Source organism: Scophthalmus maximus, chromosome 6, assembly GCF_022379125.1.
Source record: "Scophthalmus maximus strain ysfricsl-2021 chromosome 6, ASM2237912v1, whole genome shotgun sequence".
Classification (NCBI taxonomy): Eukaryota; Metazoa; Chordata; class Actinopteri; order Pleuronectiformes; family Scophthalmidae; genus Scophthalmus; species Scophthalmus maximus.
In genome coordinates this window covers 2,365,001-2,380,314 of record NC_061520.1, presented here as the reverse complement: position 1 = coordinate 2,380,314, position 15,314 = coordinate 2,365,001, and the positions used below count along the sequence as shown (strand labels likewise).

The 15,314-nt window shown below is 47.1% G+C and overlaps 2 protein-coding genes across 4 annotated transcripts in view; both read left to right on the top strand.

The window, feature by feature from the left end:
* Positions 1–15,314, top strand: part of LOC118308749 (NACHT, LRR and PYD domains-containing protein 12-like) — a 988,189-nt gene that overhangs the window by 769,003 nt on the left and 203,872 nt on the right. The window lies entirely within an intron of this gene.
* Positions 942–15,314, top strand: part of raly (RALY heterogeneous nuclear ribonucleoprotein) — an 88,027-nt gene continuing 73,654 nt past the window's right edge. For both annotated transcript variants that reach the window (XM_035630161.2, XM_035630160.2), the window contains exon 1: positions 942–1,425. In XM_035630161.2, the coding sequence (XP_035486054.2) occupies positions 1,134–1,425 (292 nt within the window). In that variant the 5' untranslated portion in view covers positions 942–1,133. The remainder of the gene's footprint in view (positions 1,426–15,314) is intronic.

Sequence of the window (15,314 nt, the reverse complement as noted above, 5' to 3'; positions counted from 1 at the left end):
AAATGTTACCTGACAGAGAAGCGAGTGGGACGGCAGCAAAAGGTTAATGGAAAATATGAATAACTAAGTGTCCAATGAAAAAAGAGAGAGAGAGAGAGAGAGAGAGATACTGAGCCTTTAAAAATAAATTGAGTTTGGTCACTGTTTTGTTCTTAATTACATTTTCCCCAATAAAAAATTCTCCGCTCATATTAGACAACAGAAGAATCCTTCCTGAAACCTTGTAGAAAAGTATAGTCATTCTGAGACATGCTCGTGTCAAGAACAGGGACGTGTTTGTTCAACCTGATCAATATGCAAATGATCGTAACGGGATTAGATTACGCACAAAGCCAATGCGAAGGCGCGAATTTCGCATCATTGAGCGGCGCTCAATCTCTCCGACCTCCCGAGGCGTTCCAGTGGCAGTGTCCGACTCGGAGGCCGTGATTCCGAGTTCCAAGACTAGACTGGAGCGATAAACCCGAGTTCCGAGGTATAAGGGAACGCAGGGCGAGTGAGGGCTCATGCTCATAACAGGCGGATGACTCACTTCATAAGGTCAGGCTGCATTTGTCTGTGACAAATTTGACAAATAACAAGCCCAATTAAATTCCTTTTTTTTTAATTGCTTTACTTAATTTGGAAAATTAAAAGCCTACTGCAAAAATAAGGAAAGTTGATGTCGAAGCACATCCAAACTAATCACATTCTTTTATCGAGGCATCTATTCACAGGGAAAAGGTGTTTTGCTAAATTCTCTTTTTTTTCCACCAATCAGCTAAACTGGCGCGTAAAGGAGTGACGAAATGATTTCGAATCACGTGACTGTTACATCACACGGGTATTTAACAGGTGATTGGACGACGTCTCTGTTTGAATGTGGGCACCTGCAGACAGAAGGAAGGTAAGTGAACCCCGAGCACACCTGAGGTGACGGCGGAAGGTAAAGTTCACAGGATCTGGTTTGACGCACTGATCGATGTGCGCACTCAGAAAACACTTTTGCACCAATTACAAGCGAGTGTGAACACTGAGGTGGAGGTCGAACGAGCTGAATTCGAGAGGGAAAAAACCCACAAAGGCTTTTTCTTGTAATCGTCGTCTGTGACGGAGCCAGGCGCGTTCTGTGAATCGATCCTCTTTTTAGCCAGATGCCGCAATTACGCACGGTCGGAGAAGCGCCCGCCCCGCAGCTCCATCGCCTCCCCCCTCGTCCCCCCTCGTCCCCCCTCTCCGCCGGGGCCCAGTGGTTCGCTCCAGTCGGAGCTTGTGCCGCTGCTCGTCCCCGCCCCTCTGAACCGGCGCTCAGTCGGAGCTGCAGCCCGGTGACCGAGCGCACACCGAGCCTCGCTGCCTGCGCACCGGCCGCTCGCCTCCTCCTCCTCCTCCTCCTCATCCTCCGCTCGCCTCAGCATCTTCCTGCGATTTTTGCCTCCTGCGTTGGTAGGTGACGTCCTCCTTCCTCCTTCCTCTTCCTCCTTCTTCTTCCTCTCTTGTTGGGTTGTTCTCCTCCTTTTGATTTTTTTTTTTTTTTTTAATTTTTCCCTTGAATGTCAGCGGCTGGTTGGATTTATGTTTCTGTTGTCCCGGAGCTTTCACCTGCTGCTTCACATCTGCTCCAACCAAAAAGCTCCACGACTAATTCTGTTCCAGGGGAAAACTTAGATTCTTTCATCTATAGTTCTCTCTTTTTCTTTTCATTGTCAGATATTGGACTGAATCTTTTCTTGCCTTCGCATTTGTGTGTTCTGTTCTTCTGTTTGCCCTCTTCTATCTTTTTCCTTTTTCTATCAAGTCTAATGGGATTTCACTTTCTCTTAAACTTGATGGTTGCTCATGCATCATGTCAGGACGCAACGACGATGGTGATGATGATGAGGAGGAGGATGAAAGTGGGCAGCTGTTGCACGAACAGCTGATCATCATCCACCTTGTCTCTGCTGGGACAGTTTCTGCCCGAACGATGATCTCGGTTAGGAATCTCGTGTTTGGATTCGGTGTGTGGGTGAATGTGTGCCTACTATCTCTCTCTTTCTCTCTCACACACACACACACACACACACACACACACACACACACACACACACACACACACTCTCCTCCTCCGCCCTGTTCCACTGGAGCAGCTGACAGGTCGAGTTTGTAACTGTCATGTCCTGTTCTGCATCTCTCTTGTGCGCAATGTCAGCAGACGGGTTGTTTCTCCCGGTTTCCAGAGATCGGAACCCCACTGCATGCTGGGAGATGTTTCCACGACGGGACGTGCCATGCCCCTTGTCAGCCCGTTTCGAGATCTGTTTTGGCGTCGGCACGTAGTAGACCGGAAGTGAGACTCGGATGGGAAGTTAAGATTTATTTGTTGAGCTGCAGACGAGTTGTAACTGACAAAAAATTAATCACACAAGGGTGACGCGTTGAAGTGCACATGTGCAATGCGGGTAACAACATGTCCTCGGCATTGTGTCCGTGGATCTATATAGTGTTTTTGTCATATGCATTTTACAGCGGTGGCCTGCTGCTGCAAAATTATTATAAAGTGTCATTAACACGATTCTGCAGAGGGCTTTTCATTTGACAAGGAAGGACACAGGAAGTGGAGACACCCGGTGGGAGCGAGAGAGAAAACAATCAGGACGCTGGAGTTAGCATCCGCTTCGCAGCTTCCGTTTTTCGGCAGTTAAGGGGAAAGTTAAGGGGAACTTACCGAACAATGCTGAGCGATCTGTCCTCCGTATTTCACCATGTCCAGATAGAAAAACCACTACACCTACCTAGACATGGTCAAATCTGGACTAGGTTGTCACAGAGAGACCGGAGATTCTGGAAAACATCCAGTTAGCTCGACTTTTATTACCCAATCATATTCTCTCTGACCGCCCGGGGAACTGTGCATGTGCACGCCACCCAGGCCAGGCCACGCCCGTTGGGTTGGTCGGATCATAACCATAAACTTGGAACTATCATAATAAGATGACACTCACCGGTGGGGGAGGGGGGGCGCTGGAGCCTGGAGCCAATCCCAGCCTCAGCCAGTTGGGCGAGAGGCGGGTGTTCCCACACTTCCTGTTACTTGATTCTGCGAAAGCAGTTTCGTCCTCATTATTCTGATCAGATGTATGAACTTTGTTATTGACGGAGTGGATCCGGATCAATCTGCCTGTCGCTGATGAGAAGTGCAGGACGTGTTCGTGGTGGTTTCCATTACACCTTGGGCAAACACATCATTATATATATTTATTTTAGCTCCACATATCAGATATCACTTAAGGCTCCACTGAGGAGTGTTTTTTGAAATATTACAGTTTTCAAATCACTGTCTGACTAGAGCCCAGCTCTGGTTGGAGATGTGTGGAGGAGTTGTATCCTGAGAAAACATTTTGCTCCTTATTCATCGGACTCAGGCGAAACACATAGTGGCGTCCACTTGACAGTGTCTTCATCAAGTGTGTGTATCCTTTTCTTATCGATTATTTCAAAGCAACATGACAAAAGCGGACGAGGAGGCGGACGCTGTTGTTGGAGGAAGATACTTCTGTCGTGTGGATTCCTTCTGGCGAATGTCAGTCTGACGTGCGGTGGATTGAATTGATACTGCAGTAGTACAGATTCGACCCCCCCTGCAGCAGACTGATCCGGTGATAGCAGCGGAGCATTGAGCAGCTAAGGAGCCGGACATTTCCCTCCGGAGCCGAGAGACAATGAAAAGACTGGGCATTCAGACTTGTGGTCAGAAACCCCCGACTCCAAATAAGTGCTAACCGCTCCTCGGTGTCTGCTCGGGTGTTTGAAAGCAGCCGGCCGTTTGCCCGCGTTGACTTAGTCGTCACGGCAGCGTTGTGTTCACTGCTTCTTTTCTTGCAAGAGTATTGCCGTCCGCCAATCGGCCTCCGTGGCAGAAAGATTCCCAAAGCCAAGTAACCCCTTGACAGAACAAGCTCTGGCATAAAGAAACTGTGGAGAGAGGAAAAGGGATTCCTCGACGCTCCACGCTCTACTACTGCCTGCGAGTGTGTGTGTGTGTGTGTGTGTGTGTGTGTGTGTGTGTGTGTGTGTGTGTGTGTGTGTGTGTGTGTGTGTGTGTGTGTGTGTGTGTGTGTGTGTGTGTGTGTGTGTGTGTGTGTGTGTGTGTGTGTGTGTGTTGGTAGACACGAGGAAGATGAAAAACAGGGCTGAATAAATAACGACTCCCGTTCAAACTCGGTCACGTCAATTATTCAGCGGCTCCGCGCCGATAATGAACAGACGCTGCCGCACTTTGACTCCACGTGTGGAACCCTCTTCGGCGTTCGCGCGGCGGGCTGCGGGGGTCGGCCCGTTTGCGCGCGCGCGCGGGACGGGGGTTCTTTCACGTCGCTGGACTCCGAAGTCGGGGCATGGATTTCTTTCACGTTGATCTTTCGGCGACGACGGAACGTTTTCTCCCTCCCCGGCAGAATGAACCATGCAGGCTGCCGAGGAGGTCGCTCACAACACTCGCACGACTCACAAGTAACGGTATTGAAAACGTCGCCTTCCCCGTCCTGAGGTCACGTCTCCAGTAAACACCATCTACTCATCAAATATACATATGTACATTTATTTTACATTGTGTGTGTTTTAATCCAGCGGGCGACGAGCCATTCTGCCCATTTAAGAAAAACGAACAAAGTCTTTTCCCACTTTGAAATTTCACAGAAAGCCCCGACGTCCCAGTTTCCCTCCGGCACTTTAAACTCCGCGGACATTTGTGAATCTTTTTGGAACCGACTGCGGAAAAAAATAGTCCCAAAAGTCCAGGCGTCAGCCGATCGGTGCGTATCAAGACAATCTGTGCAATATGTGAATAAACACAAATGTATTTTTGGAAGCTTTTTGAAATTCTTTTACAACTGTGAAGTTTAAATTTAAAATCTCTACGTAAAATATTAACATTTATTCAGTTTGTGTTTCACGAATGGCTTCGTATCTGTGTGTGGATTTGAACACGCCTTTGTCGTCGCTTGTAGCTCATGTGATTTTTGCATTTGTGGCCACGTGTCCGTTACTCATTTCACAATCTCTACGAGCCTCGTCTCTCGCTCTCTGTGCTGAAACGTGCTCTCGTCCCATTGAACGTACAGTAGGCCTCGGCTGTACGGTACATGTTTGCGTCACTCGGACGGGCGATGACCTGGATGTCCGGCGTCTCCTCTTCGACTTTGAGCAGCAGCAGAGCTGGAGGCTGAATTCAGTTCTTTGGTTCTGTCTCTCACGTTGTTTCTCTCGGGAGGCGGGATCCTAGAAACACGGGCCGCAAAACTCCGACTTGTTTTTAACCTTCTCATTCTTTGTAGTAGTGGCGGGGGTCATTTTGAGCCTGTCCATCAACGCGTACGAAGCAGCGTATTACTAGGCCTGTCACGATAACTACCTTTTTGTCGCACAAGATATCGTCCCACAAATTATTGCAATAAACAATATTATTGTCATTTTAAGACCAATTTAAAAAAAAAATCTTTCGGTCGTCCTGCACGATTTGCGTCTCGGCCATTCAGAGAAATGCAATCCACAGTTTAGACTTTGCGCTTGGGCCTCAGACAAAACAAAGCAATTTGAACACACGGTGGCTTTGCAAAAATACTAAAGAAATCTATATTTTCTGACATTTGATCGACCAAACCAGCGATTGATTACGACGACAACAGATGTTATGTCAACCAACAAGCATGTAGACACAACGGCCTACGTATTAGGACGTACGCGGTGGTTTTAGAGGCTGCAGACCGGCTGTAGTTCTGTATACGAGCGCTAGAGGTCAGCAGGTGGACCCTGTGAGTCCGTCAAGTTTGTTCATGGAAGTGGATTTCCTTACATTCTGTATCGTAAACTTGTTCACTCCCTGCCCTGTCACCCTAAATAGCACTAACCATCATCCGTTACCTTTTACAAGCTCATCAACCGTGCGTTTAAAGCCCACGATGCGCAAAAAGTAATTGTGGCGTACCGCCTGTCGCCAGCAGAGGCACTGTTTTGAGGGAAACAGTCCACGCTGGTCGTTTTCACCACATACGACAAGTTCGTCGTCTGAGTCGTTGGGTAATTTCCTCGAGGAGTAACAACAGAGTGAATAATGAGGAAACCCTGGTGTCTTGTCTTGCAAAGAATTGTGTTTTTTAAATGTTAATCCCCGTGTTTGCACCATGTTAAACAGGAACTCATGTGTTCATCACGTCGGTGGTTTGCAACAAAACACCAGAGGAGCTCAGGGCGGTGTACAGCGGAATCGCCGCCGCTTCAGGCCTCTCGTTGTTTTTAACACATCGCGGAAAACGGAACCTTCTCCGAAGACTTTGACTTCTTCTTCTCACACTGATAAGAGTTTATGATTGATTCCTGAAGCGCAGTAGAGCTGGTTGTTGCAGTTTTGTCGCTCATGGCCTTAGTGAGCAGTGTCAGATTCAGAACTCCTCTCCGGTGTCTCACTCACCACAGAAGGACTGTATCTAAGGAAACTACACAAACGACCTCAGACCGCAGCCTGATGGAGGAAAGACCCAAACAAACAAAGTGCTAATGCAATGTTCTCCGTTATAAAGCAAGAATCTCTCGAAGCACTTAATAAGGTTGAGACATTTTCATTTGTCTCATTTATCACAAGCCATTTCAACACAAATCCAGCCCGTTACAGTGTTTTCTACTTGAACGGTCCATATTACTGTTTCCCCCCCACGATTCATTAAGCCGTGGGCTCTGACAGCTGGAAAATTGCCCCTTTAGCTTGAAAAATGTAAAAACAACAAAGTAATTTTCTGGGCTCATTTGAAGAAGAAGAAAAATATGTATAAAAATCCATGTTGGACCATTCACATTCCCTGGATCAGTCCCAGGAAGACCTGTCCGCTTGTCACAATCCCCAAATTATGCGAAACTCCGCAGGAGAAATAATTCAAGCAACTGCAAGAAATATTAGACGTGTTGTGTTTGTCGTCACTTTGGGGTCATTGTTTCAAAAAGGAATTAGAACTGCAAATGATTTAAAAGCTATTTCAAAAGCAGGAGGCGACGAGGTCGACGGCGCAGACGATCTGACTGACGTGTCTCATCTCTGTTTTGCTTGAGGCTTTTACCACCCATACGCATTTCAGCCACTCGCAGCACATTGGAGAATTTTCTGATTGTGAAGACGGTCGGTGTGTTTCACCGAGGCCCGAGCGATTAATATTAATGCAGCAGGGGTTTGAGTCCAGAATGAGAGCTGCAGCCCGAAAGAAATGTTTCTAGAGAGTCGAGCACACAATCCAAATCATCTTGTACGAGTTGAAAGTTCATGTGAAATCGCGATATGGCACAGAGGTTGACAGCAAGAACGCAAACCGACAACAGACGAGTTTGATTTGAGGCAGCGAGCAACTGACAGAATTAACATGAGTTGGTGACAGCTGATGGGATTTACCAGCGGCAACGTTTGTCCTTCCGACCACTGGGAGCTCCGACTAAAATTAGAAGCCGCGGCTGAATATTTCCATGCTGCTCAACCCCCCCACACACACATGTCACCGTAGACGACGTCACAATTCGGTAGTTGGTTTCCAAACGCTACATGGCAACAATAACGCCACAGAGCAAAAGAGACTAAAGAAAAGATTTGTCTTTGTGTGCAAAGAAAGTGGAAACATCGGACTTTGTGTGTTTTCCTTCCGTGCTGTCAAACATCCTGGTTATTGAAAACGCTCCCGTCTTAGCTCGCGACGCTTCCTGTCTGGAACGCCTAATCCTGATAAACTGTCAGTCGACGCGATGCGAAAGCATCACGCTAGCAGGAAACCGAGCCTGTTCCAAAATGTGTCCAACAACAGACAGACGCTGCAGCAACAAGACTCGGAAACCACTAGGCTTCCCAAATACATGAGGGGGGAGGGGAATATATTATTTTTGTAATTTTTCTTGCGTTTGTTTAGCAGGAGAAGAGTTTGACATGGAAATGAGGAGAAAGAGGGAAGTGGGGGAAACCATGCCGCACACAAGCCAGCGATTGCCGGTCGGTGTCTTGACCCCTATAGGCCGCCCCAGAGGTGGTGCCCCGTGTGAAACCAACACTGAGAGATTGGTTCAGCCACACACTCATGACTCTGTGAAAGCATTTAAAACAACCAAAGAGTCCTCCAACTCGCACAGCGAACTGTGTCGTATGTGTTCCATGTGCTCCAATACGACCAAATCGTCTGTTTCCTAAATCGGCGCCTCTACCAGTGACGGGAGTTCCGCCACCAACACGTTTCGCCTCAGGGCATCGTGTTGTTGGTGGGTTTTTTTTTTTATTTACCGACGCGTGGTTGACCAGTTTGTTCTTCACAGACTCACCAGGTCTACGGTTGTCTCCCGCTGACCCCTTAGAGGCCAGGAAAGCCGTTCTGAAAACTCTCTCTGATGGTGCATTGGAAGTCGCTCTGACGCCGGATGCTTCACCGCCGGCTACCGTGACAACAAAACGGAGAGATGCCAGGAACGACCATGTTCACGGCTTCCTTTTTTTTTTTTAAACAATCCTGTCGTCTTTCTCTTCTTGTTTGCTTGTTTGCATCTCTGCTGTGTGATTTCTTGACAACGGAGCTCATGAATACGCTTCTGTGCAGCCGCTCGACTGACTCGCTGAATGGTCGTTTGCCGACTAGTCCACTGACTCACTTGTCTGCTTCCTTTGTCAGCGTCTCTCTCTCTCTATTCTTTATCTCGCGGGCTTTGCCAAAAATATTCAGCCAAACTCTCATTAATGCAAATTGCCTGCACTCTCTCTCTCTCTCTGTCAGGAGGAGTCATGACATTTAGAAACTCAGCCACCTCCCTGATTCAGCAGAAACATGGAACCAGATGGAAACCTCTCCGTCTCCCTCCTCTCTCCATCTGCCTTCTCTCTCTCCATCCCATCTCTGTCTGTCTCTGTCTTCTCTGAGACGAGGCGAGTGAGAAACTGATGAAGGAAAGAGAGAAAGGAGAGGAGGAGGGGAAAGAGTGTTGGGTGGAGAGCAGAGGAGCGTGTAGAGACTCGTGTTTGTCTGCAGGTCTAATGACTGATAAAGCAAGGCTGACGGCGAATTATAGATGCGGCCGAGGTGAAATTTTCATGAAAACGTTACTAAGCCACTCAGAGATTAGTCAAAACTCCCCCCGACATGACCTGCGAGACGGGGTGGATGCAGACGAAGGAGAAGGAGAAAAAGGAGGGAGAGAGGTCGCGTGAGGGAAGGAGGGAGGAGAAGCGAGGATGAAAGAACCTCAGGGCCGATGGTTAAGATGGATGGTCAAAAAAGGTGACGTCTGGAGAGAGAGAGAGAAATGATGGAATGGATGAGAGGAGGAAGAAAAGAAGCGCAATTGGAGGTGGTGGAAAGAAGGAGGGAGGTAGAAACGAGGGGAACAGAAGGATGGAATGGGGGAAAAATGGGAGATGGAAGGATGCAGATCAAACAGGATGCAAGATGTAGACAAAAAAGGAAAGACCTGGGAGACGGGAGCAGTGTTGACTAGGGCGGTTGAAAGGAATCGTTTCTACGATGCATCGCGATGCGGACGAGGACGATGCTGCATCGATGGAGTTACAGACCATAATCAATTATAGAATACCGCCGGCACTTGTTGATTCTTCCGACCGCGGCTGGAAAGTAAAGATTTCGATTTCAAAATGACTTCCTGGTAGTAGTAACGCCTGCCAAGGAAATAGCGGACCCAATAACTTAATTTGTCACCGTCAAACACTACAGCGCATCCGCTCCCTTCTTCCGTTCTGCCCTTCACAATAAAAGCCCAACTTAAAATCACTCAGCATTTTGCTGAGGCAACTCCAAAATAGATTCCAAATAAAATGTAAAGTAGCTTACACTATGTTGCTGTTTGCTAGGTGTCCTTTTTTAGAGCAGTTAAAATGAAAAAGGGAGTTCATATACTGTATATCTGACTGCTTTGATTCAGTGATGAAAACGTAGACATGATGTGCAGTAATATCGAAAATGGACGATGCATGGTGAAAGCTGGCATGTGACGAATCGTTGACAGGATAATCGTAATGGAATCGAACCGTGAGACCAGTGAAGATTCACACGCCTGGCGTTGACTGGGGCTGAACGATTTGGGGGAAAAATCGGAATTGCGATTTTTGTGACAGACGTTGTGATTTGATTTTACGATACAACACAGTGTACGGTCAACGTGTAGAGGCGTTAGCTCTATCGCTGTAGGTCCAGTCAGTCTGTCCCTTTAGCGAGGGACTAGTCGTGTGAAACCTGAGATACTCCCGTATCACCGAAGTGCGGCCTTTCTTCGCGGATTAGATTGTCCGATTGTCCGATTAGTGGCCGTATACGCAGACTTCCTGATTGTTGAGGATGATGAGTACATGAGCAGCACGGCATTTCTGATTGGTGGCCACGATCGGCACACCAGGAGCACGGCATGGATATGAAAAAAGGCATTGACAGCAAAGTAGGAACCCTGGGTCAGACGCGCTGCATCGCGCCGTTTCAAAATCGCAATTTGGATTTTTTTTTTTGATTAATTGTTCGGTCCAAGTGTTCACGATGTGTGTTGGATGTTTCAGAGGAAACAAGTGGTAAAGTGACTCTGAGTGAGACACGTGTTCGGATTCATCACCTCCTGCTGTCAAACTGATAACCAGACAATTAATACGATCTGTCGGCAAACACACACCAACACACACACACACACAGAACCTGGAATACACAATCATGGCTGCAGTGTGTTTGTGTGTGTGTGTGTGTGTGTGTGTGTGTGTGTGTGTGTGTGTGTGTGTGTGTGTGTGTGTGTGTGTGTGTGTGTGTGTGTGTGTGTGTGTGTGTGTGATCTAATTACGCTCCCCAGGCATCGTATGTTATTTAAATTAATAACAACATCATTGGCTAATTTCCATTTACCAACAGTGTTTACAGTCATTATCGGTTCAGCACCGACTGTTGTTGTGTTGTTCAGCTAATTAGCTGGAAACGCTGCTGTTCCACATGATTTACGCCCACCCCCGAAAAATCATAATGAAACTGACAATAAAACATATATATATATATATATATATATATATATATATATATACACACACACACACACACACATTACTGGAGTAAGACCTTTCCCAAAATGATAGAATACGGAACGTGTTATCTGATGAATTCATGTCCTGCAGCCGTCGAGATGTGTATTACATTATTGGCAAATGGAACTTGACATCGTTCAACATATCGCAGAGTGGGCTTTCTGCTGCAGGCTTCACTGAGAGAGCCGTGTTGTGGATTTCGCTCTCATATTTTTACGTTATCACACAGAGAAAACTGAATTTTGCAGACCTTAAATGAATCTTCCTACAAGATGCTGGTCAAAGATCAGCGTCTTTGACCAGAATATTCGACTGTACTGTATATTGTGTAAAAATATATTAATGTATGACAATCATCTACAGTCTGATATGATAGTTATACTGATATTTAGCCTTGTACTCGTCATATTAGACAGTTTGGCATCTTGCAAGTTACGTCAGCACCGTGATGTTTCATGAGAAAATATAATAATTCATGTGTTAGTCCAGTTGTAAATACATGGACACTGAACAATTCAGTGAAACAAAAAAAAGAAGAGATATTTTAAATATTTATTCATAACTTAGGCTCTTCCCCCCGCGGTCCTCTCGCCCTCTCGCTCGTTGATGGGAGAGCGAATGGTCGCGCTCGTAAAGTGTTGACAATTATCCACCGGCCTCATCATTTGCGGTTATTTAAGTTGAGCGGCTGCCTGGCTGTTTGCTGCGTTGGTGATGCGTCCCATCCCATAAAGCACGGGCCGCCGTTGATGCCCGCCGGCTCCGCTGCTGCCAAAACGCCTTTTGGCTCCGATCTCCTCGATCTATCATCCGTTTATTCATCCTTAAAAAACCTCCTCGTCTCATCCGCCCACTGCCCGCCCACTGACTCCCGGGTGTTTTATCTGCACCTCTCCATCCGTCGGGTCGGTTACGCTATCGGGACTGTGTTTGTATCGTCCATGCATCAGTTTTCCTGAGACGCTTAATCCATCTGCCGCAAACCTTCGGAAAGTGATGTTTGCTTGTTGTGGTGTGTCACATGGCAAAAAAAAAAATAATTCTCACCTCCCCGCGGCCTCATCTATCAATCTTGAAATATTTGGAGGGACCTCAGGAAGAGACGGTTCTCACGGAAAAATTCCGAACACTTAATAATAAATAATCCCATGATTTCTCTAACAAGCGAAAATAAGACGTATGATAAATGTGTTTGCATCATTACAATAAATTCAACGCCTAAATAACAATATTTTCCTGATTTAAAGCAAGGAAGTTGGTGGTTGTTGCCCTGAGTCGTGGCTACGCTCCTGCTCCAACCTCCAACACCAGAGATAAGGCGGAATGAGTGTGTAGCCTGCGAGGCACAACCCAGGGCTACGAACATCCAACACCTGCTGCTTAAAATAAATATGTTTAGTATAAATTCTTAGAGGATCTCGGATGAATACATGAGCATGTTTCATGAAATTCCTCTCCACCTCTGCTTTGTGCAAAATTGAGACTACAAGGTCGCGTGGGACGAAGTCAGTTTTGATAACCTGAAACTTCTATAGAAATGTGAATGGGACGTCTTCGCCCAATCAAAGCAACGTCCTTGGTTAATAGAAAACACAGACAATGCGCTGCGGCACAAAGTGTAAGGGAGAAGATCCGAGGGTTCGTTCCACCGCCAATGATCTCTGTCGGTTTATTTTCATCCCTCTCGTTCCTGACCTTCTCTTTTACTTGCCTAAAGTCAAGGTGAACGGACTGTATTTATATAGATCTTTTCTAGTCTCATCGACTACCCCGTTCACCCATTCACACACACACACGTACAGAACTTTATCAATCACAGTCATACACCGTTGGAAGAGCCGTCCAAGTCGCTTGCCCTGGGACACTTTGGCATGCGGACTGGGGGGGACGCTGGGATCGAGCCGCCGACCTTCGGGTTAGTGGACGACCTCATGCAATTGATGTGGACAATGTAAAGGGCACCCGAGGTCTTCCGGAGCTGTCTGGATTGTTTTTGGATGGCTCATGTGTTGTCGGCAAGTGGCAACCCACCGCGAAGTCGTCTGTTACAAAGCCTCAGGTTTCGCATTTTGAATCAGCGACATGTTGTTGTTTCTTTCTTTTTCGCGACCGGACTAGAATTGGGGGTGTGGTCTGACTGAGAGCTCGTCCACCCACACCGATTTGGACGGACGACCAATGTTTGCGGTGCTTTGTCGTCTATTTGACTCCAAATGAAGGAAAAGACTTGAAACTGGAGATTGAACCGTAAACTCCTCCCAGACTTCTGTAGAAACAACCAGTGAGTCGCCCTCTGCTGGTCATTCCAGAGAACACAGGCTTCAGGCACTCGCGTATCGGCTTCATTTTCTGGACCCGGGGACTACGTCCAATTTTTATGCAACCCTCTCTGGTTATTCGGCACGAGAACCTGTTTCACGGGAATTTTCTAAAGGGCAGTTTCGTAGGATAATATGAAATTGGTTACAAGAAGTACAGTGACCCTCGCCAGAAAAGTTTAAAAAAAAAGACGGTTTCTCTGAATTCTGCTTTTTAACCTTTTGTTTCTTATCAGCGTTCACCTCCTGCAGGTTTTCCTGCACGGTGTGACATCACATTTCTAGTCCATCCACATCCATTGGCTCTGGATCTACTGCATTGCTTTTACAGCGGCACGAGCCGGACGGCGGCCACCAGCGGAGCAGAGGAGGGTTTCGGCTCCTCAAACTTTCTTCTGTTCAGTGGTAAAGAGTCGGCAGATTGCCGCGGCGGCCTCTCGGCCCGCTCAGGGGAGAATAAATGGATTCCCGTCCAATCAAACGGATCCCTCAGGGAGCGCGCTCTCGCACATTCCTCGCATAAAAAAAAAAGGGGAAAACCGACGTAGTGTGCGAGGTTTTTTATTTATTAATTTTTGAGGAGGATTGCTTTCTCATTCCCCCAACGTGTTAAAATTGGCTGGTCAGCGAAACTCATGATACATCAACGCTTCAATAAATAGCTTTCCTCTCTCCCTCTCTCGCTATATGTTTCGTCCTCTGAGTGAATGATAATCTTCTTTCCCCCCCAAGGAGGTCGAGTGGACCACGATCCACCAAAGTATTTTATTAGCCGTTTTGATGGATACGGTGAAGATAGACCCGCAAGGGGTTTCTGCAGTTACCTTCAAACGTATAGGTCATCATGGAGGAGTCGTTGATGTGACGAGGTGGATGAATAGATCACTGGATTAACTGTCATGAAAACTCCAACATCGCAGGTTCTTGTCCAGACGAGACCTTGGCTGCACGAAGTGAATGAATGAGTAAAGGAATTCATAAAAGACAGAAATGAAAGCCCCAGTGTGTAATTTTTGTAATTTTCTGGCGGCATCTGGTGGTATAGTTGCAAACCGGAGGTCGGGTCCACCTCATGGAACTATATTTAACTCCTATATGAACACATGGTTATGGACAATATATTGAATTTCTGTGAATACGTTCTTCTATGCCTTTGCCTCACTCGTATGGCTTTTGCTGAACAGAAGGAGATAAATTCACTGAAGTATGCAGGAAACAAGGATGCACGTAAGGAAAAGGGAGAAGGAGTGATGGAAAATACGGGAACTACATGCAGAAGCATACAGACAGCTGTGGGTGTTGATTCGTGGATGAGTCATTTAAGTGATGCCGTTTGAAATAGAATAAAAGTTGGGCGTCACTCACACTGAAATAGACCCACGTGTTGGCGCTGAGGGTTGTGTGAGGAAGCCAGGTTTACTCTATCGTCTCCGAGCGGAACCGAGTCCACCGGCTCGAGACCGCTTTACGTACATAGCGGTTATCGGGAGGCAGCAGGGCGAAGGGTCGGCTGGACGATCCTGACGATGAGTGACGTGTCATGTTGCGCAGAAATGTCGAGAACATTTTTCTGGGAGACGTTTAAGGACACGGGGGAAAAACGTGCAAATGTCAATGCCATCGTTTCCCTCTGAAGCCGTGTCCCGATTCCGGTCGCCGCCCCCTCAGCATCTGCGTCCCAACGCCGAGGAACTCCACCGAGCGCGGCCGACGAATGCGAGGATCTAGAGCTGCGACAGTGAATCCACGAGGAATCGACGGCCCCCAATTCAATGGTAGGGGAGACACTAGCATCATCAGGGTTATTACAGTTCATGGGGAACATGAATGCTAAAATAAAAAAAAATGTTGCCATCCCAACACTCAAGACCACCAATGTGAACCGAAGGGAAAAAGTCTGCGGATCAACTTCCTCATTCCTCATTTCTGTGGAATCGTCGTCGGTGCAAAAAACACGT